Source organism: Dermacentor silvarum, chromosome 10, assembly GCF_013339745.2.
Source record: "Dermacentor silvarum isolate Dsil-2018 chromosome 10, BIME_Dsil_1.4, whole genome shotgun sequence".
NCBI classification, from domain to species: domain Eukaryota; kingdom Metazoa; phylum Arthropoda; class Arachnida; order Ixodida; family Ixodidae; genus Dermacentor; species Dermacentor silvarum.
The window spans coordinates 83,927,963-83,951,311 of NC_051163.1; the positions used below are offsets into that span (position 1 = coordinate 83,927,963).

At 43.7% G+C, this 23,349-nt stretch overlaps 1 protein-coding gene across 1 annotated transcript; it reads right to left on the reverse strand.

Annotated features, from left to right (window-relative positions):
* Positions 1–12,237: 12,237 nt before the first annotated feature.
* On the reverse strand, positions 12,238–19,905 carry LOC125941053 (uncharacterized). The gene is made up of 4 exons (XM_049657973.1): positions 19,888–19,905; positions 18,272–18,727; positions 15,276–15,731; positions 12,238–12,729 (listed from the first exon to the last, which is right to left on the reverse strand). Exons 1-4 carry the CDS (start codon positions 19,903–19,905, stop codon positions 12,238–12,240), a joined length of 1,422 nt encoding a protein of 473 aa, XP_049513930.1.
* Between the last annotated feature and the right edge of the window lie 3,444 nt (positions 19,906–23,349).

The window sequence follows — 23,349 nt, forward strand, 5'->3', positions numbered from 1 at the left end:
TTCCATATTACCCCAGGAGGGGAGACAATCAAAGCCGTGGAGGGTGTGGAGAGCCTGAAGCGGAACCTCGCTGAAGATAAGGAAGAAGACGACCGAGACTGGGGCTGGGGGCACAGAGGAAGAAGTTCATTAAAATGGCGGACTAAACAGACCGTTTCATTATTACTTCCTTACAATTCATAAAACATTTCATGTCGGCAACGATAACATATGTAACGAAGCGCTGTTTACTATTACACTAAAATCAAGAAAGCAAACAAAGATATATACTACAAAGCACTAGAGGTCAAGAAAAGAAAGATCCGGGTCTTGCACTAGTTCATCAGCCACCGTGCCTGCAAAGTCCAGCCAGTCTGGGAATGGCGCGACTTTCACAGGATACGGGTCATCCTCGTCGTCGACCTCCGTTGGGATGTGACTGGACTGAAGACCGCTAGGCCCTGGACGGCAATCCAGGCACTGTTCTTCGTCCACTCTCGGGCGCTTGGACGGTCCAGGTTCTGCATCTGCAAAAGTGGGCGAGGCACCTCCTTGATCTGCCGCATTCTCGTTCGATGACTGCTTGACCTCATTGTTGCCAACATCTCGATCACGCTTCACGCCAGCGATGGCTGGAGCAGGTGGCCCACCGTCGTCGTCGTCGCTAGAACTGCTACTGCTCTCGGAGTCGTCCAGCCATGCCCACTTTTTCAACAGCTGCTCCAGCAAGACGCGACGGTGAAGGCTTACGGCCTTGTCGCCGTCTTCGATCTCCTGGATCTTCTCTATCGCCTGCAAGAGAAGAGCGGTGACGTTTAGGCAATTGCTGAAACTCATGCTGGTACTTACTCGGTGCGGTCTCGAACAAAGTTCTCGGCGACGACCGATCGGCAGCGAAGTAAGCGGCCAACTGAGTGTCTGACGGAGCTCATAGAGGCGAACGCTTCCCTTCCATTGTTTCCCTCTCCACCTCCTGCTTCTGGGAAAGTGTCAGTCGTTGGCAGGGTTGTTCGGGTCAGTGACCTTCAAACCGATTGGCATCTTCATAAAACGAATTTTTTTTGTGTCTCGCAAACCTTTTTTTTCTATTTTTTCGTATTTTCTTTTTTCTTCGGTAATGCAATAAAAACAACAATTTCCTAGCTTTTCGTTATTTACAGAGTGAGAGAGTGAGATAGTTTGTACTTTGCCCACCCCGCTTCTTCATGAAATAGTTGGTATGCCACTGCTAGCAAAACTTTTGCACTGATTACCGTATCCACCTCAAAATTCTACGTTAAAAGGGCTTTCTTTGCATCTTTTTTGTTTCCCTGCCATGACACGTACATATTCTAGCCCGTGTATTTATTTCTTGTCCTAAATTTTTGACACATGAAGCTGTCTTCAGATGTTAAAAACTAGTGATTGACCGGATTCTACTGGATAATTGTAGTTTTGCAGCGACCCACGACATTATGCACATCTAATGCCACTTTTGGTTTCTTTTGAGATGAAAAGGTGTGCACCTGCATTTGTAGCTGTCATTCTTCCCTAATTTTCTATTTTGATATTTGACTGTGCGGCCGAAACGTCAGTAAAGACCTGTTATTCTATTTTTTTATTCTTTTTTACGACGTTCTCCTGTTCTATGAATTATATAAATATGTGCATGCATTTCGTAACGGCTATATAACAAATATTATATGGTATGTTTATGAAGTTATATACATATTTTGGCAGCTTTCATTCGAAATTATCTTGATGTTTATTACCTAATCTTGTCATGAAATCTTCCATGTATGTTAAATTTGTTTTCATACACTCATAGACTGTGTATAAAAAATGCCTGCAAACACAAAGAATGTAATGGGTCACGGTTCGTTCAAATCAGAGGTTAGTGGGGGTCACGGTGCAGGAGTCCTACGGCCAGGTGAGGGTGTATGACCAGTCTTTGTGGTCAAATGCTCTTCTCGCAGCAGTGACCCCTGGCATGCCTTTTGTTAATATGTTTTCATAATGACACTCTATGTACGCGCAACTTTGTATCCCTTCATAGCACTACTGTGTATGCCCGTCGTTTTTGATGAGCTTCACAAGAGTCATTAGACATGTTGACATTCATGACGACACTAAACCTTCTGCGCGCCTGTGGTCATAGGCTACTTACGATTTACGAGCTCGTTTTCAGAGCCTTGTTGTATTCACTTTTTCATTCCTTTAATCATGCCACTCTGTGCACGCACAAGGTTCCACTGACGTGTTTGTTGTAGTCCTTTTTTTAATTTGTACTTTTTCTTGTCTTGTTCGCTCTCTTACGGCGAAAATGTATAAATTGAGCTCTGTGTGCTTGTTATCGCAATTTTGATGAAGGGCGGAGCCCAGCCGAAACGTCAGTGAAGTCCTGTTATGTGTATTCCAACGTGCTTTGATTTCTTGAATATATACATATATAAAATGTCTGTGGAGAGAGAGAAAGTCAGATCGTATGTACTTTGCCCCCCCCCCCCCTCTTCAAGAAATAGTGGGTACGCCGCTCCTAGCAAAACCTTTGCACTGATTATCGTATACACATCAAAATGCTACGTTAAAAGGGCTTTCCTTGCAATTTTTTTTTCTTTCCCTGTCATTACACGTAGATTTTGTAGCGCATCTGTTTCTTTTGTTTCCTACATTTTCGCCACATGACGCGCCGCATTCAGATATTAAACACTAGTGAATGACCGGATTCTATTGGATAATAGTAGCTCTGCATTGACGCACGACATTGTGTATATCTAATGTCGGCGTATCTGTTATTAATTTTCTTGTGTGGCATCAACAGAATAAGGCAGTTCCTTAATCAGAAGGTGACACTCACTTCTAGCGTAATTATTGCTTTTAACTTTTGTATAGTTCTCTGTCTACAAGTTACGGCAGCCAATAAATTTATTTTTTCAAATGTTGTGTTGCAACTGTGTGTTTAAACGTAAGCTTTGTTTTCGGTGAGTGTAGTAACCCAAATAATTTGCTTTTATTTCACTTTTCTTTGCACGCACCAATGAAAAACTTCATGTAACATTTGATACTAACAGCAATAAATTGAACAACGAGGTCCGGCTTGGTAAGAAACAAAAAGTAGCATAGCAGACAATATACACCAAAACGCAATACACATCAAGAAGGGGCATGTGCAATAATACAAGCAATTTATCAAGAATATCATATAAACATTCATAAAACAGTTCACGTCGGCAACGATAACATATGTAACGAAGCGCTGTATACTATTACACTAAAATCAAGAAAGCAAACAAAGATATATACTACAAAGCACTAGAGGTCAAGAAAAGAAAGATCCGGGTCTTGCACTGGTTCATCAGCCACCGTGCCTGCAAAGTCCAGCCAGTCTGGGAATGGCGCGACTTTCACAGGATACGGGTCATCCTCGTCATCGACCTCCGCTGGGATGTGACTGGACTGAAGACCGCTAGGCCCTGGACGGCAATCCAGGCACTGTTCTTCGTCCACTCTCGGGCGCTTGGACGGTCCAGGTTCTGCATCTGCAAGAGTGGGCGAGGCACCTCCTTGATCTGCCGCATTCTCGTTCGATGACTGCTTGACCTCATTGTCGCCAACATCTAGATCACGCTTCACGCCAGCGATGGCTGGAGCAGGTGGCCCACCGTCGTCGTCGTCGCTAGAACTGCTACTGCTCTCGGAGTCGTCCAGCCATGCCCACTTTTTCAACAGCTGCTCCAGCAAGACGCGACGGTGAAGGCTTACGGCCTTGTCGCCGTCTTCGATCTCCTGGATCTTCTCTATCGCCTGCAAGAGAAGAGCGGTGACGTTTAGGCAATTGCTGAAACTCATGCTGGTACTTACTCGGTGCGGTCTCGAACAAAGTTCTCGGCGACGACCAATCGGCAGCGAAGTAAGCGGCCAACTGAATGTACGACGGAGCTCATAGAGGCGAACGCTTCCCTTCCATTGTTTCCCTCTCCACCTTCTGCTTCTGGGAAAGTGTCAGTCGTTGGCAAGGTTGTTCGGGTCAGTGACCTTCAAACCGATTGGCATCTTCATAAAACGAATTTTTTTTTGTGTCTCGCAAACCTTTTTTTTTCTTTTTTTCCGTATTTTCTTTTTTCTTCGGTAATGCAATAAAAACAACAATTTCCTAGCTTTTCGTTATTTACAGAGCGAGAGTGAGATAGTTTGTACTTTGCCCACCCCGCTTCTTCATGAAATAGTTGGTATGCCACTGCTAGCAAAACTTTTGTACTGATTACCGTATCCACCTCAAAATTCTACGTTAAAAGGGCTTTCTTTGCATCTTTTTTTGTTTCTCTGCCATGACACGTACATATTCTAGCCCGTGTATTTATTCCTTGTCCTAAATTTTCGACATATGAAGCTGTCTTCAGATGTTAAAAACTAGTGATTGACCGGATTATACTGGATAATTGTAGTTTTGCAGCGACCCACGACATTATGCACATCAAATGCCACTTTTGGTTTCTTTTGAGATGAAAAGGTGTGCACCTGCATTTGTAGCTGTCATTCTTCCCTAATTTTCTATTTTGATATTTGACTGTGCGGCCGAAACGTCAGTAAAGACCTGTTATTCTATTTTTTTTATTCTTTTTTACGACGTTCTCCTGTTCTATGAATTATATAAATATGTGCATGCATTTCGTAACGGCTATATAACAAATATTATATGGTATGTTTATGAAGTTATATACATATTTTGGCAGCTTTCATTCGAAATTATCTTGATGTTTATTACCTAATCTTGTCATGAAATCTTCCATGTATGTTAAATTTGTTTTCATGCACTCATAGACTGTGTATAAAAAATGCCTGCAAACAGAAAGAATGTAATGGGTCACGGTTCGTTCAAATCAGAGGTTAGTGGGGGTCACGGTGCAGGAGTCCTACGGCCAGGTGAGGGTGTATTGACCGTCTTTGTGGTCAAATGCTCTTCTCGCAGCAGTGACCCCTGGCATGCCTTTTGTTAATATGTTTTCATAATGACACTCTATGTACGCGCAACTTTGTATCCCTTCATAGCACTACTGTGTATGCCCGTCGTTTTTGATGAGCTTCACAAGAGTCATTAGACATGTTGACATTCATGACGACACTAAACTTCTGCGCGCCTGTGGTCATAGGCTACCTACGATTTACGAGCTCGTTTTCAGAGCCTTGTTGTATTCACTTTTTCATTTTTTTAATCATGCCACTCTGTGCACGCACAAGTTTCCACTGACGTGTTTGTTGTAGTCCTTTTTTTAATTTGTACTTTTTCTTGTCTTGTTCGCTCTCTTACGGCGAAAATGTATAAATTGAGCTCTGTGTGCTTGTTATCGCAATTTTGATGAAGGGCGGAGCCCAGCCGAAACGTCAGTGAAGTCCTGTTATGTGTATTCCAACGTGCTTTGATTTCTTGAATATATACATATATAAAATGTCTGTGGAGAGAGAGAAAGTCAGATCGTATGTACTTTGCCCCCCCCCCCCCTCTTCAAGAAATAGTGGGTACGCCGCTCCTAGCAAAACCTTTGCACTGATTATCGTATACACATCAAAATGCTACGTTAAAAGGGCTTTCCTTGCAATTTTTTTTCTTTCCCTGTCATTACACGTAGATTTTGTAGCGCATCTGTTTCTTTTGTTTCCTACATTTTCGCCACATGACGCGCCGCATTCAGATATTAAACACTAGTGAATGACCGGATTCTATTGGATAATAGTAGCTCTGCATTGACGCACGACATTGTGTATATCTAATGTCGGCGTATCTGTTATTAATTTTCTTGTGTGGCATCAACAGAATAAGGCAGTTCCTTAATCAGAAGGTGACACTCACTTCTAGCGTAATTATTGCTTTTAACTTTTGTATAGTTCTCTGTCTACAAGTTACGGCAGCCAATAAATTTATTTTTTCAAATGTTGTGTTGCAACTGTGTGTTTAAACGTAAGCTTTGTTTTCGGTGAGTGTAGTAACCCAAATAATTTGCTTTTATTTCACTTTTCTTTGCACGCACCAATGAAAAACTTCATGTAACATTTGATACTAACAGCAATAAATTGAACAACGAGGTCCGGCTTGGTAAGAAACAAAAAGTAGCATAACAGACAATATACACCAAAACGCAATACACATCAAGAAGGGGCATGTGCAATAATACAAACAATTTATCCACAATATCATATACACATTCATAAAACAGTTCACGTCGGCAACGATAACATATGTAACGAAGCGCTGTATACTATTACACTAAAATCAAGAAAGCAAACAAAGATATATACTACAAAGCACTAGAGGTCAAGAAAAGAAAGATCCGGGTCTTGCACTGGTTCATCAGCCACCGTGCCTGCAAAGTCCAGCCAGTCTGGGAATGGCGCGACTTTCACAGGATACGGGTCATCCTCGTCGTCGACCCCCGCTGGGATGTGACTGGACTGAAGACCGCTAGGCCCTGGACGGCAATCCAGGCACTGTTCTTCGTCCACTCTCGGGCGCTTGGACGGTCCAGGTTCTGCATCTGCAAAAGTGGGCGAGGCACCTGCTTGATCTGCCGCATTCTCGTTCGATGACTGCTTGACCTCATTGTCGCCAACATCTCGATCACGCTTCACGCCAGCGATGGCTGGAGCAGGTGGCCCACCGTCGTCGTCGTCGCTAGAACTGCTACTGCTCTCGGAGTCGTCCAGCCATGCCCACTTTTTCAACAGCTGCTCCAGCAAGACGCGACGGTGAAGGCTTACGGCCTTGTCGCCGTCTTCGATCTCCTGGATCTTCTCTATCGCCTGCAAGAGAAGAGCGGTGACGTTTAGGCAATTGCTGAAACTCATGCTGGTACTTACTCGGTGCGGTCTCGAACAAAGTTCTCGGCGACGACCGATCGGCAGCGAAGTAAGCGGCCAACTGAATGTACGACGGAGCTCATAGAGGCGAACGCTTCCCTTCCATTGTTTCCCTCTCCACCTTCTGCTTCTGGGAAAGTGTCAGTCGTTGGCAGGGTTGTTCGGGTCAGTGACCTTCAAACCGATTGGCATCTTCATAAAACGAATTTTTTTTGTGTCTCGCAAACCTTTTTTTTTCTTTTTTTCCGTATTTTCTTTTTTCTTCGGTAATGCAATAAAAACAACAATTTCCTAGCTTTTCGTTATTTACAGAGCGAGAGTGAGATAGTTTGTACTTTGCCCACCCCGCTTCTTCATGAAATAGTTGGTATGCCACTGCTAGCAAAACTTTTGTACTGATTACCGTATCCACCTCAAAATTCTACGTTAAAAGGGCTTTCTTTGCATCTTTTTTTGTTTCTCTGCCATGACACGTACATATTCTAGCCCGTGTATTTATTCCTTGTCCTAAATTTTCGACATATGAAGCTGTCTTCAGATGTTAAAAACTAGTGATTGACCGGATTATACTGGATAATTGTAGTTTTGCAGCGACCCACGACATTATGCACATCAAATGCCACTTTTGGTTTCTTTTGAGATGAAAAGGTGTGCACCTGCATTTGTAGCTGTCATTCTTCCCTAATTTTCTATTTTGATATTTGACTGTGCGGCCGAAACGTCAGTAAAGACCTGTTATTCTATTTTTTTATTCTTTTTTACGACGTTCTCCTGTTCTATGAATTATATAAATATGTGCATGCATTTCGTAACGGCTATATAACAAATATTATATGGTATGTTTATGAAGTTATATACATATTTTGGCAGCTTTCATTCGAAATTATCTTGATGTTTATTACCTAATCTTGTCATGAAGTCTTCCATGTATGTTAAATTTGTTTTCATACACTCATAGACTGTGTATAAAAAATGCCTGCAAACACAAAGAATGTAATGGGTCACGGTTCGTTCAAATCAGAGGTTAGTGGGGGTCACGGTGCAGGAGTCCTACGGCCAGGTGAGGGTGTATTGACCGTCTTTGTGGTCAAATGCTCTACTCACAGCAGTGACCCCTGGCATGCCTTTTGTTAATATGTTTTCATAATGACACTCTATGTACGCGCAACTTTGTATCCCTTCATAGCACTACTGTGTATGCCCGTCGTTTTTGATGAGCTTCACAAGAGTCATTAGACATGTTGACATTCATGACGACACTAAACCTCTGCGCGCCTGTGGTCATAGGCTACCTACGATTTACGAGCTCGTTTTCAGAGCCTTGTTGTATTCACTTTTTCATTTTTTTAATCATGCCACTCTGTGCACGCACAAGGTTCCACTGACGTGTTTGTTGTAGTCCTTTTTTTAATTTGTACTTTTTCTTGTCTTGTTCGCTCTCTTACGGCGAAAATGTATAAATTGAGCTCTGTGTGCTTGTTATCGCACTTTTGATGAAGGCCGGAGCCCAGCCGAAACGTCAGTGAAGTCCTGTTATGTGTATTCCAACGTGCTTTGATTTCTTGAATATATACATATATAAATGTCTGTGGAGAGAGAGAAAGTCAGATCGTATGTACTTTGCCCCCCCCCCCCCCTCTTCAAGAAATAGTGGGTACGCCGCTCCTAGCAAAACCTTTGCACTGATTATCGTATACACATCAAAATGCTACGTTAAAAGGGCTTTCCTTGCAATTTTTTTTGTTTCCCTGTCATTACACGTAGATTTTGTAGCGCATCTGTTTCTTTTGTGTCCTACATTTTCGCCACATGACGCGCCGCATTCAGATATTAAACACTAGTGAATGACCGGATTCTATTGGATAATAGTAGCTCTGCATTGACGCACGACATTGTGTATATCTAATGTCGGCGTATCTGTTATTAATTTTCTTGTGTGTCATCAACAGAATAAGGCAATTCCTTAATCAGAAGGTGACACTCACTTCTAGCGTAATTATTGCTTTTAACTTTTGTATAGTTCTCTGTCTACAAGTTACGGCAGCCAATAAATTTATTTTTTCAAATGTTGTGTTGCAACTGTGTGTTTAAACGTAAGCTTTGTTTTCGGTGAGTGTAGTAACCCAAATAATTTGCTTTTATTTCACTTTTCTTTGCACGCACCAATGAAAAACTTCATGTAACATTTGATACTAACCGCAATAAATTGAACAACGAGGTCCGGCTTGGTAAGAAACAAAAAGTAGCATAACAGACAATATACACCAAAACGCAATACACATCAAGAAGGGGCATGTGCAATAATACAAACAATTTATCAACAATATCATATACACATTCATAAAACAGTTCATGTCGGCAACGATAACATATGTAACGAAGCGCTGTATACTATTACACTAAAATCAAGAAAGCAAACAAAGATATATACTACAAAGCACTAGAGGTCAAGAAAAGAAAGATCCGGGTCTTGCACTGGTTCATCAGCCACCGTGCCTGCAAAGTCCAGCCAGTCTGGGAATGGCGCGACTTTCACAGGATACGGGTCATCCTCGTCGTCGACCCCCGCTGGGATGTGACTGGACTGAAGACCGCTAGGCCCTGGACGGCAATCCAGGCACTGTTCTTCGTCCACTCTCGGGCGCTTGGACGGTCCAGGTTCTGCATCTGCAAAAGTGGGCGAGGCACCTGCTTGATCTGCCGCATTCTCGTTCGATGACTGCTTGACCTCATTGTCGCCAACATCTCGATCACGCTTCACGCCAGCGATGGCTGGAGCAGGTGGCCCACCGTCGTCGTCGTCGCTAGAACTGCTACTGCTCTCGGAGTCGTCCAGCCATGCCCACTTTTTCAACAGCTGCTCCAGCAAGACGCGACGGTGAAGGCTTACGGCCTTGTCGCCGTCTTCGATCTCCTGGATCTTCTCTATCGCCTGCAAGAGAAGAGCGGTGACGTTTAGGCAATTGCTGAAACTCATGCTGGTACTTACTCGGTGCGGTCTCGAACAAAGTTCTCGGCGACGACCGATCGGCAGCGAAGTAAGCGGCCAACTGAATGTCCGACGGAGCTCATAGAGGCGAACGCTTCCCTTCCATTGTTTCCCTCTCCACCTCCTGCTTCTGGGAAAGTGTCAGTCGTTGGCAGGGTTGTTCGGGTCAGTGACCTTCAAACCGATTGGCATCTTCATAAAACGAATTTTTTTGTGTCTCGCAAACCTTTTTTTTCTTTTTTCCGTATTTTCTTTTTTCTTCGGTAATGCAATAAAAGCAACAATTTCCTAGCTTTTCGTTATTTACAGAGAGAGAGTGAGATAGTTTGTACTTTGCCCACCCCGCTTCTTCATGAAATAGTTGGTATGCCACTGCTAGCGAAACTTTTGTACGGATTACCGTATCCACCTCAAAATTCTACGTTAAAAGGGCTTTCTTTGCATCTTTTTTGTTTCCCTGCCATGACACGTACATATTCTAGCCCGTGTATTTATTCCTTGTCCTAAATTTTCGACACATGAAGCTGTCTTCAGATGTTAAAAACTAGTGATTGACCGGATTATACTGGATAATTGTAGTTTTGCAGCGACCCACGACATTATGCACATCAAATGCCACTTTTGGTTTCTTTTGAGATCAAAAGGTGTGCACCTGCATTTGTAGCTGTCATTCTTCCCTAATTTTCTATTTTGATATTTGACTGTGCGGCCGAAACGTCAGTAAAGACCTGTTATTCTATTTTTTTATTCTTTTTTACGACGTTCTCCTGTTCTATGAATTATATAAATATGTGCATGCATTTCGTAACGGCTATATAACAAATATTATATGGTATGTTTATGAAGTTATATAGATATTTTGGCAGCTTTCATTCGAAATTATCTTGATGTTTATTACCTAATCTTGTCATGAAGTCTTCCATGTATGTTAAATTTGTTTTCATACACTCATAGACTGTGTATAAAAAATGCCTGCAAACACAAAGAATGTAATGGGTCACGGTTCGTTCAAATCAGAGGTTAGTGGGGGTCACGGTGCAGGAGTCCTACGGCCAGGTGAGGGTGTATTGACCGTCTTTGTGGTCAAATGCTCTTCTCGCAGCAGTGACCCCTGGCATGCCTTTTGTTAATATGTTTTCATAATGACACTCTATGTACGCGCAACGTTGTATCCCTTCATAGCACTACTGTGTATGCCCGTCGTTTTTGATGAGCTTCACAAGAGTCATTAGACATGTTGACATTCATGACGACACTAAACCTGTGCGCGCCTGTGGTCATAGGCTACCCACGATTTACTAGCTCGTTTTCACAGCCTTGTTGTATTAACTTTTTCATTTTTTTAATCATGCCACTCTGTGCACGCACAAGGTTCCACTGACGTGTTTGTTGTAGTCCTTTTTTTAATTTGTACTTTTTCTTGTCTTGTTCGCTCTCTTACGGCGAAAATGTATAAATTGACCTCTGTGTGCTTGTTATCGCACTTTTGATGAAGGCCGGAGCCCAGCCGAAACGTCAGTGAAGTCCTGTTATGTGTATTCCAACGTGCTTTGATTTCTTGAATATATACATATATAAAATGTCTGTGGAGAGAGAGAAAGTCAGATCGTATGTACTTTGCCCCCCCCCCCCCCCTCTTCAAGAAATAGTGGGTACGCCGCTCCTAGCAAAACCTTTGCACTGATTATCGTATACACATCAAAATGCTACGTTAAAAGGGCTTTCCTTGCAATTTTTTTTGTTTCCCTGTCATTACACGTAGATTTTGTAGCGCATCTGTTTCTTTTGTGTCCTACATTTTCGCCACATGACGCGCCGCATTCAGATATTAAACACTAGTGAATGACCGGATTCTATTGGATAATAGTAGCTCTGCATTGACGCACGACATTGTGTATATCTAATGTCGGCGTATCTGTTATTAATTTTCTTGTGTGTCATCAACAGAATAAGGCAATTCCTTAATCAGAAGGTGACACTCACTTCTAGCGTAATTATTGCTTTTAACTTTTGTATAGTTCTCTGTCTACAAGTTACGGCAGCCAATAAATTTATTTTTTCAAATGTTGTGTTGCAACTGTGTGTTTAAACGTAAGCTTTGTTTTCGGTGAGTGTAGTAACCCAAATAATTTGCTTTTATTTCACTTTTCTTTGCACGCACCAATGAAAAACTTCATGTAACATTTGATACTAACAGCAATAAATTGAACAACGAGGTCCGGCTTGGTAAGAAACAAAAAGTAGCATAACAGACAATATACACCAAAACGCAATACACATCAAGAAGGGGCATGTGCAATAATACAAACAATTTATCAACAATATCATATACACATTCATAAAACAGTTCATGTCGGCAACGATAACATATGTAACGAAGCGCTGTATACTATTACACTAAAATCAAGAAAGCAAACAAAGATATATACTACAAAGCACTAGAGGTCAAGAAAAGAAAGATCCGGGTCTTGCACTGGTTCATCAGCCACCGTGCCTGCAAAGTCCAGCCAGTCTGGGAATGGCGCGACTTTCACAGGATACGGGTCATCCTCGTCGTCGACCTCCGCTGGGATGTGACTGGACTGAAGACCGCTAGGCCCTGGACGGCAATCCAGGCACTGTTCTTCGTCCACTCTCGGGCGCTTGGACGGTCCAGGTTCTGCATCTGCAAAAGTGGGCGAGGCACCTCCTTGATCTGCCGCATTCTCGTTCGATGACTGCTTGACCTCATTGTCGCCAACATCTCGATCACGCTTCACGCCAGCGATGGCTGGAGCAGGTGGCCCACCGTCGTCGTCGTCGCTAGAACTGCTACTGCTCTCGGAGTCGTCCAGCCATGCCCACTTTTTCAACAGCTGCTCCAGCAAGACGCGACGGTGAAGGCTTACGGCCTTGTCGCCGTCTTCGATCTCCTGGATCTTCTCTATCGCCTGCAAGAGAAGAGCGGTGACGTTTAGGCAATTGCTGAAACTCATGCTGGTACTTACTCGGTGCGGTCTCGAACAAAGTTCTCGGCGACGACCGATCGGCAGCGAAGTAAGCGGCCAACTGAATGTCCGACGGAGCTCATAGAGGCGAACGCTTCCCTTCCATTGTTTCCCTCTCCACCTCCTGCTTCTGGGAAAGTGTCAGTCGTTGGCAGGGTTGTTCGGGTCAGTGACCTTCAAACCGATTGGCATCTTCATAAAACGAATTTTTTTTTGTGTCTCGCAAACCTTTTTTTTTCTTTTTTTCCGTATTTTCTTTTTTCTTCGGTAATGCAATAAAAACAACAATTTCCTAGCTTTTCGTTATTTACAGAGAGAGAGTGAGATAGTTTGTACTTTGCCCACCCCGCTTCTTCATGAAATAGTTGGTATGCCACTGCTAGCAAAACTTTTGTACTGATTACCGTATCCACCTCAAAATTCTACGTTAAAAGGGCTTTCTTTGCATCTTTTTTTGTTTCCCTGCCATGACACGTACATATTCTAGCCCGTGTATTTATTCCTTGTCCTAAATTTTCGACACATGAAGCTGTCTTCAGATGTTAAAAACTAGTGATTGACCGGATTCTACTGGATAATTGTAGTTTTGCAGCGACCCACGACATTATGCACATCAAATGCCACTTTTGGTTTCTTTTGAGATCAAAAGGTGTGCACCTGCATTTGTAGCTGTCATTCTTCCCTAATTTTCTATTTCTATTTTGATATTTGACTGTGCGGCCGAAACGTCAGTAAAGACCTGTTATTCTATTTTTTTATTCTTTTTTACGACGTTCTCCTGTTCTATGAATTATATAAATATGTGCATGCATTTCGTAACGGCTATATAACAAATATTATATGGTATGTTTATGAAGTTATATACATATTTTGGCAGCTTTCATTCGAAATTATCTTGATGTTTATTACCTAATCTTGTCATGAAATCTTCCATGTATGTTAAATTTGTTTTCATACACTCATAGACTGTGTATAAAAAATGCCTGCAAACACAAAGAATGTAATGGGTCACGGTTCGTTCAAATCAGAGGTTAGTGGGGGTCACGGTGCAGGAGTCCTACGGCCAGGTGAGGGTGTATTGACCATCTTTGTGGTCAAATGCTATACTCACAGCAGTGACCCCTGGCATGCCTTTTGTTAATATGTTTTCATAATGACACTCTATGTACGCGCAACTTTGTATCCCTTCATAGCACTACTGTGTATGCCCGTCGTTTTTGATGAGCTTCACAAGAGTCATTAGACATGTTGACATTCATGACGACACTAAACCTCTGCGCGCCTGTGGTCATAGGCTACCTACGATTTACGAGCTCGTTTTCAGGGCCTTGTTGTATTCACTTTTTCATTTTCTTTTTAATAATGCCACTCTGTGCACGCACAAGTTTCCATTGACGTGTTTGTTGTAGTCCTTTTTTTAATTTGTACTTTTTCTTGTCTTGTTCGCTCTCTTACGGCGAAAATGTATAAATTGAGCTCTGTGTGCTTGTTATCGCACTTTTGATGAAGGCCGGAGCCCAGCCGAAACGTCAGTGCAGTCCTGTTATGTGTATTCCAACGTGCTTTGATTTCTTGAATATATACATATATAGAATGTCTGTGGAGAGAGAGAAAGTCAGATCGTATGTACTATGGCCCCCCCCCCCCCTCTTCAAGAAATAGTGGGTACGCCGCTCCTAGCAAAACCTTTGCACTGATTATCGTATACACATCAAAATGCTACGTTAAAAGGGCTTTCCTTGCAATTTTTTTTTTGTTTCCCTGTCATTACACGTAGATTTTGTAGCGCATCTGTTTCTTTTGTGTCCTACATTTTCGCCACATGACGCGCCGCATTCAGATATTAAACACTAGTGAATGACCGGATTCTATTGGATAATAGTAGCTCTGCATTGACGCACGACATTGTGTATATCTAATGTCGGCGTATCTGTTATTAATTTTCTTGTGTGTCATCAACAGAATAAGGCAATTCCTTAATCAGAAGGTGACACTCACTTCTAGCGTAATTATTGCTTTTAACTTTTGTATAGTTCTCTGTCTACAAGTTACGGCAGCCAATAAATTTATTTTTTCAAATGTTGTGTTGCAACTGTGTGTTTAAACGTAAGCTTTGTTTTCGGTGAGTGTAGTAACCCAAATAATTTGCTTTTATTTCACTTTTCTTTGCACGCACCAATGAAAAACTTCATGTAACATTTGATACTAACCGCAATAAATTGAACAACGAGGTCCGGCTTGGTAAGAAACAAAAAGTAGCATAACAGACAATATACACCAAAACGCAATACACATCAAGAAGGGGCATGTGCAATAATACAAACAATTTATCAACAATATCATATACACATTCATAAAACAGTTCATGTCGGCAACGATAACATATGTAACGAAGCGCTGTATACTATTACACTAAAATCAAGAAAGCAAACAAAGATATATACTACAAAGCACTAGAGGTCAAGAAAAGAAAGATCCGGGTCTTGCACTGGTTCATCAGCCACCGTGCCTGCAAAGTCCAGCCAGTCTGGGAATGGCGCGACTTTCACAGGATACGGGTCATCCTCGTCGTCGACCTCCGCTGGGATGTGACTGGACTGAAGACCGCTAGGCCCTGGACGGCAATCCAGGCACTGTTCTTCGTCCACTCTCGGGCGCTTGGACGGTCCAGGTTCTGCATCTGCAAAAGTGGGCGAGGCACCTCCTTGATCTGCCGCATTCTCGTTCGATGACTGCTTGACCTCATTGTCGCCAACATCTCGATCACGCTTCACGCCAGCGATGGCTGGAGCAGGTGGCCCACCGTCGTCGTCGTCGCTAGAACTGCTACTGCTCTCGGAGTCGTCCAGCCATGCCCACTTTTTCAACAGCTGCTCCAGCAAGACGCGACGGTGAAGGCTTACGGCCTTGTCGCCGTCTTCGATCTCCTGGATCTTCTCTATCGCCTGCAAGAGAAGAGCGGTGACGTTTAGGCAATTGCTGAAACTCATGCTGGTACTTACTCGGTGCGGTCTCGAACAAAGTTCTCGGCGACGACCGATCGGCAGCGAAGTAAGCGGCCAACTGAATGTCCGACGGAGCTCATAGAGGCGAACGCTTCCCTTCCATTGTTTCCCTCTCCACCTCCTGCTTCTGGGAAAGTGTCAGTCGTTGGCAGGGTTGTTCGGGTCAGTGACCTTCAAACCGATTGGCATCTTCATAAAACGATTTTTTTTTGTGTCTCGCAAACCTTTTTTTTTCTTTTTTTCCGTATTTTCTTTTTTCTTCGGTAATGCAATAAAAACAACAATTTCCTAGCTTTTCGTTATTTACAGAGAGAGAGTGAGATAGTTTGTACTTTGCCCACCCCGCTTCTTCATGAAATAGTTGGTATGCCACTGCTAGCAAAACTTTTGTACGGATTACCGTATCCACCTCAAAATTCTACGTTAAAAGGGCTTTCTTTGCATCTTTTTTTGTTTCCCTGCCATGACACGTACATATTCTAGCCCGTGTATTTATTCCTTGTCCTAAATTTTCGACACATGAAGCTGTCTTCAGATGTTAAAAACTAGTGATTGACCGGATTCTACTGGATAATTGTAGTTTTGCAGCGACCCACGACATTATGCACATCAAATGCCACTTTTGGTTTCTTTTGAGATCAAAAGGTGTGCACCTGCATTTGTAGCTGTCATTCTTCCCTAATTTTCTATTTTGATATTTGACTGTGCGGCCGAAACGTCAGTAAAGACCTGTTATTCTATTTTTTTTATTCTTTTTTACGACGTTCTCCTGTTCTATGAATTATATAAATATGTGCATGCATTTCGTAACGGCTATATAACAAATATTATATGGTATGTTTATGAAGTTATATACATATTTTGGCAGCTTTCATTCGAAATTATCTTGATGTTTATTACCTAATCTTGTCATGAAGTCTTCCATGTATGTTAAATTTGTTTTCATACACTCATAGACTGTGTATAAAAAATGCCTGCAAACACAAAGAATGTAATGGGTCACGGTTCGTTCAAATCAGAGGTTAGTGGGGGTCACGGTGCAGGAGTCCTACGGCCAGGTGAGGGTGTATTGACCGTCTTTGTGGTCAAATGCTCTACTCACAGCAGTGACCCCTGGCATGCCTTTTGTTAATATGTTTTCATAATGACACTCTATGTACGCGCAACTTTGTATCCCTTCATAGCACTACTGTGTATGCCCGTCGTTTTTGATGAGCTTCACAAGAGTCATTAGACATGTTGACATTCATGACGACACTAAACCTGTGCGCGCCTGTGGTCATAGGCTACCCACGATTTACGAGCTCGTTTTCAGAGCCTTGTTGTATTCACTTTTTCATTTTCTTTTTAAATAATGCCACTCTGTGCACGCACAAGTTTCCATTGACGTGTTTGTTGTAGTCCTTTTTTTAATTTGTACTTTTTCTTGTCTTGTTCGCTCTCTTACGGCGAAAATGTATAAATTGAGCTCTGTGTGCTTGTTATCGCACTTTTGATGAAGGCCGGAGCCCAGCCGAAACGTCAGTGCAGTCCTGTTATGTGTATTCCAACGTGCTTTGATTTCTTGAATATATACATATATAAAATGTCTGTGGAGAGAGAGAAAGTCAGATCGTATGTACTTTGCCCCCCCCCCCCCCCTCTTCAAGAAATAGTGGGTACGCCGCTCCTAGCAAAACCTTTGCACTGATTATCGTATACACATCAAAATGCTACGTTAAAAGGGCTTTCCTTGCAATTTTTTTTGTTTCCCTGTCATTACACGTAGATTTTGTAGCGCATCTGTTTCTTTTGTGTCCTACATTTTCGCCACATGACGCGCCGCATTCAGATATTAAAAACTAGTGAATGACCGGATTCTATTGGATAATAGTAGCTCTGCATTGACGCACGACATTGTGTATATCTAATGTCGGCGTATCTGTTATTAATTTTCTTGTGTGTCATCAACAGAATAAGGCAATTCCTTAATCAGAAGGTGACACTCACTTCTAGCGTAATTATTGCTTTTAACTTTTGTATAGTTCTCTGTCTACAAGTTACGGCAGCCAATAAATTTATTTTTTCAAATGTTGTGTTGCAACTGTGTGTTTAAACGTAAGCTTTGTTTTCGGTGAGTGTAGTAACCCAAATAATTTGCTTTTATTTCACTTTTCTTTGCACGCACCAATGAAAAACTTCATGTAACATTTGATACTAACCGCAATAAATTGAACAACGAGGTCCGGCTTGGTAAGAAACAAAAAGTAGCATAACAGACAATATACACCAAAACGCAATACACATCAAGAAGGAGCATGTGCAATAATACAAAAAATTTATCAAGAATATCATATACACATTCATAAAACAGTTCACGTCGGCAACGATAACATATGTAACGAAGCGCTGTATACTATTACACTAAAATCAAGAAAGCAAACAAAGATATATACTACAAAGCACTAGAGGTCAAGAAAAGAAAGATCCGGGTCTTGCACTGGTTCATCAGCCACCGTGCCTGCAAAGTCCAGCCAGTCTGGGAATGGCGCGACTTTCACAGGATACGGGTCATCCTCGTCGTCGACCCCCGCTGGGATGTGACTGGACTGAAGACCGCTAGGCCCTGGACGGCAATCCAGGCACTGTTCTTCGTCCACTCTCGGGCGCTTGGACGGTCCAGGTTCTGCATCTGCAAAAGTGGGCGAGGCACCTGCTTGATCTGCCGCATTCTCGTTCGATGACTGCTTGACCTCATTGTCGCCAACATCTCGATCACGCTTCACGCCAGCGATGGCTGGAGCAGGTGGCCCACCGTCGTCGTCGTCGCTAGAACTGCTACTGCTCTCGGAGTCGTCCAGCCATGCCCACTTTTTCAACAGCTGCTCCAGCAATACGCGACGGTGAAGGCTTACGGCCTTGTCGCCGTCTTCGATCTCCAGGATCTTCTCTATCGCCTGCAAGAGAAGAGCGGTGAAGCTTAGGCAATTGCTGAAACTCATGCTGGTACTTACTCGGTGCGGTCTCGAACAAAGTTCTCGGCGACGACCGATCGGCAGCGAAGTAAGCGGCCAACTGAATGTACGACGGAGCTCATAGAGGCGAACGCTTCCCTTCCATTGTTTCCCTCTCCACCTTCTGCTTCTGGGAAAGTGTCAGTCGTTGGCAGGGTTGTTCGGGTCAGTGACCTTCAAACCGATTGGCATCTTCATAAAACGAATTTTTTTTGTGTCTCGCAAACCTTTTTTTTTCTTTTTTTCCGTATTTTCTTTTTTCTTCGGTAATGCAATAAAAACAACAATTTCCTAGCTTTTCGTTATTTACAGAGAGAGAGTGAGATAGTTTGTACTTTGCCCACCCCGCTTCTTCATGAAATAGTTGGTATGCCACTGCTAGCAAAACTTTTGTACTGATTACCGTATCCACCTCAAAATTCTACGTTAAAAGGGCTTTCTTTGCATCTTTTTTTGTTTCCCTGCCATGACACGTACATATTCTAGCCCGTGTATTTATTCCTTGTCCTAAATTTTCGACACATGAAGCTGTCTTCAGATGTTAAAAACTAGTGATTGACCGGATTCTACTGGATAATTGTAGTTTTGCAGCGACCCACGACATTATGCACATCAAATGCCACTTTTGGTTTCTTTTGAGATGAAAAGGTGTGCACCTGCATTTGTAGCTGTCATTCTTCCCTAATTTTCTATTTTGATATTTGACTGTGCGGCCGAAACGTCAGTAAAGACTTGTTATTCTATTTTTTTATTCTTTTTTACGACGTTCTCCTGTTCTATGAATTATATAAATATGTGCATGCATTTGTAACGGCTATATAACAAATATTATATGGTATGTTTATGAAGTTATATACATATTTTGGCAGCTTTCATTCGAAATTATCTTGATGTTTATTACCTAATCTTGTCATGAAATCTTCCATGTATGTTAAATTTGTTTTCATACACTCATAGACTGTGTATAAAAAATGCCTGCAAACAGAAAGAATGTAATGGGTCACGGTTCGTTCAAATCAGAGGTTAGTGGGGGTCACGGTGCAGGAGTCCTACGGCCAGGTGAGGGTGTATTGACCGTCTTTGTGGTCAAATGCTCTACTCACAGCAGTGACCCCTGGCATGCCTTTTGTAAATATGTTTTCATAATGACACTCTATGTACGCGCAACTTTGTATCCCTTCATAGCACTACTGTGTATGCCCGTCGTTTTTGATGAGCTTCACAAGAGTCATTAGACATGTTGACATTCATGATGACACTAAACTTCTGCGCGCCTGTGGTCATAGGCTACCTACGATTTACGAGCTCGTTTTCAGAGCCTTGTTGTATTCACTTTTTCATTTTTTTAATCATGCCACTCTGTGCACGCACAAGGTTCCACTGACGTGTTTGTTGTAGTCCTTTTTTTAATTTGTACTTTTTCTTGTCTTGTTCGCTCTCTTACGGCGAAAATGTATAAATTGAGCTCTGTGTGCTTGTTATCGCAATTTTGATGAAGGGCGGAGCCCAGCCGAAACGTCAGTGAAGTCCTGTTATGTGTATTCCAACGTGCTTTGATTTCTTGAATATATACATATATAAAATGTCTGTGGAGAGAGAGAAAGTCAGATCGTATGTACTTTGCCCCCCCCCCCCCTCTTCAAGAAATAGTGGGTACGCCGCTCCTAGCAAAACCTTTGCACTGATTATCGTATACACATCAAAATGCTACGTTAAAAGGGCTTTCCTTGCAATTTTTTTTCTTTCCCTGTCATTACACGTAGATTTTGTAGCGCATCTGTTTCTTTTGTTTCCTACATTTTCGCCACATGACGCGCCGCATTCAGATATTAAACACTAGTGAATGACCGGATTCTATTGGATAATAGTAGCTCTGCATTGACGCACGACATTGTGTATATCTAATGTCGGCGTATCTGTTATTAATTTTCTTGTGTGGCATCAACAGAATAAGGCAGTTCCTTAATCAGAAGGTGACACTCACTTCTAGCGTAATTATTGCTTTTAACTTTTGTATAGTTCTCTGTCTACAAGTTACGGCAGCCAATAAATTTATTTTTTCAAATGTTGTGTTGCAACTGTGTGTTTAAACGTAAGCTTTGTTTTCGGTGAGTGTAGTAACCCAAATAATTTGCTTTTATTTCACTTTTCTTTGCACGCACCAATGAAAAACTTCATGTAACATTTGATACTAACCGCAATAAATTGAACAACGAGGTCCGGCTTGGTAAGAAACAAAAAGTAGCATAACAGACAATATACACCAAAACGCAATACACATCAAGAAGGAGCATGTGCAATAATACAAAAAATTTATCAAGAATATCATATACACATTCATAAAACAGTTCACGTCGGCAACGATAACATATGTAACGAAGCGCTGTATACTATTACACTAAAATCAAGAAAGCAAACAAAGATATTGACACGTACACATGTTTATCTTTCACCGGTGGCCGCTTTCAACATTGGCTGACAAATGTTAAACGTTATCGCTCGGCGCAGGACGCGCCTGCATTGGAAGCTTCTCGGACGTTATCAATGCTTCTATCCGTCGTCTGTGGTCACCGACGCCCATGTAATCTGATTGTATGAGCGACGCGAATTGTCTAGAACTTTCTGGAAGACACGCGGGCATCAGGGATTAATCTGGAACCTTCGATGACTCAGGTATAAAAGCCGACGCGTTTCGCCGCTGATCAGATTTCGACGATCGCCGACTGTGTTCGCCGCTATCGTTGAGCTTCAAGTGTAACTTGCTTTTGTGGGCACAGGTTCGCCCAATAAAGAATCAGTTTCGTCATTCCCAGTTTTACGACTGTTTGCTTCATCGTCACTACTACGTGACATCTGGTGGAGGTGCTTTTATGTCCTTGTACCGGACCCCCCCGTCCAGCCGTGAGCCAAGCCCACACCGTCTAGAAGACGTCGACGCCTACCCCGACCAGCGAGCTAGTCGCAGGCTACTGAACCTGCCACCGGAGTACGAACCCCTACCTGAGAAGACCAAGAGGACAAAAGTCATGACCTCGGCAGCAGCAACCATGACAGCCCCTGTGCCAACATCTGCGGTTGTGATGCAACAATCCAGGGAGCCGCCGACTTTCCGCGGTTCGCCATGTGAAGACGCCGAAAGCTGGCTGGAGGCATACGACCGGGTCGCTACGTTTAACAAGTGGGACTGCGACGAAAAGCTGCGCCATGTTTACTTCTCTCTTGAAGATGGCGCCAGAACCTGGTTCGAGAATAGGGAACGTTCACTAACAACCTGGGACCTCTTCCGAGCCGCCTTCCTGGACACCTTCACGAGCGTCGTCCGTAAAGAAAGAGCTGCAGCCTTGCTGGAAAACCGTGTACAGCTCCCGAATGAGGGCATCGGTATGTACACTGAAGAAATGACTCGATTGTTCCGGCACGCCGATCCAGCTATGCCCGAAGACAAGAAAGTTCGCTTGCTCATGCGGGGAGTTAAGCAGGAGCTATTCGCCGGACTGGTACGGAATCCACCAACAACAGTCCAAGACTTTCTCTCGGAGGCTACGACGATCGAGAAAGCACTGGACATGCGCAACCGGCAATACAATCGCCGTTCGACGCCACACTACGCCGAAGTCCAAGGACTTTCCGACGACCTACGAGACACCATCAGGGCGATAGTACGCGAAGAGCTGCGGAAGTTGCTACCGTCGTCGCAGCCTCAAGTTGCTTCCATCGCCGAAATCGTGCGGGAGGAAATCCAGCAATCGCTAGGACTTCCTGAATCGCCGCAACCCCAGCCGGAAGCGATGACATACGCCGCCGTCGCCCGTCGTCAAGGCCCCCCTCCGCGCTCGCGCCAGGGCCCCGTAACGCCGCAGTTCCGTCGTCCACCGCCGCCGCCGCCAGCACGCCCGCCCGTCGCCCAGCGCAGCTACCAGAGGAAGACGGACATTTGGCGCGCCCCCGACCACCGCCCGCTCTGCTATCACTGCGGGGAAGCCGGCCATGTCTACCGCCGATGCCCATACCGCGAGATGGGCCTACGAGGGTTCGCCGTCAACGCGCCGCGTCCAGTGCGGGGTGAACGACCGCGCGACATTGCTGACTACCTCGCCGGAGCCCAGTGGCAACCCCGACGACCCTCACGCTCGCCGTCACCAGGCCGCTACATCTCGCCGCATCGTCGTCAGTACACCGGTCCCACCCGGGGCCGATCTCCCAGCCCTTACCGGGGAAACTAAAGGCAGCAACCGATGGAGGTGCGGTTGCTGTACGACGCAATGCCGAAGATCCTCCGCCGACGACGACGACGATTCGCGAATCATTACGACGAGATATCCGCACGCCGCCTAGCAACAGCCTTGACAGCACTTCGCCGCCGCAAGAAGACCGGCCGACGCGACGTAGCAGCAGCGGAGCAAGCCGACGCAGCCGTGATCCGACGCCACGACTTAACCGTAATGCTAGACGACGGTCTACCGACTTAGACGTGCTCATCGATGGTCATAACGTCACCGCTCTCGTCGACACTGGCGCCGACTATTCCGTCTTCAGTGGCGCGTTCGCCGCCAAGTTAAAGAAGG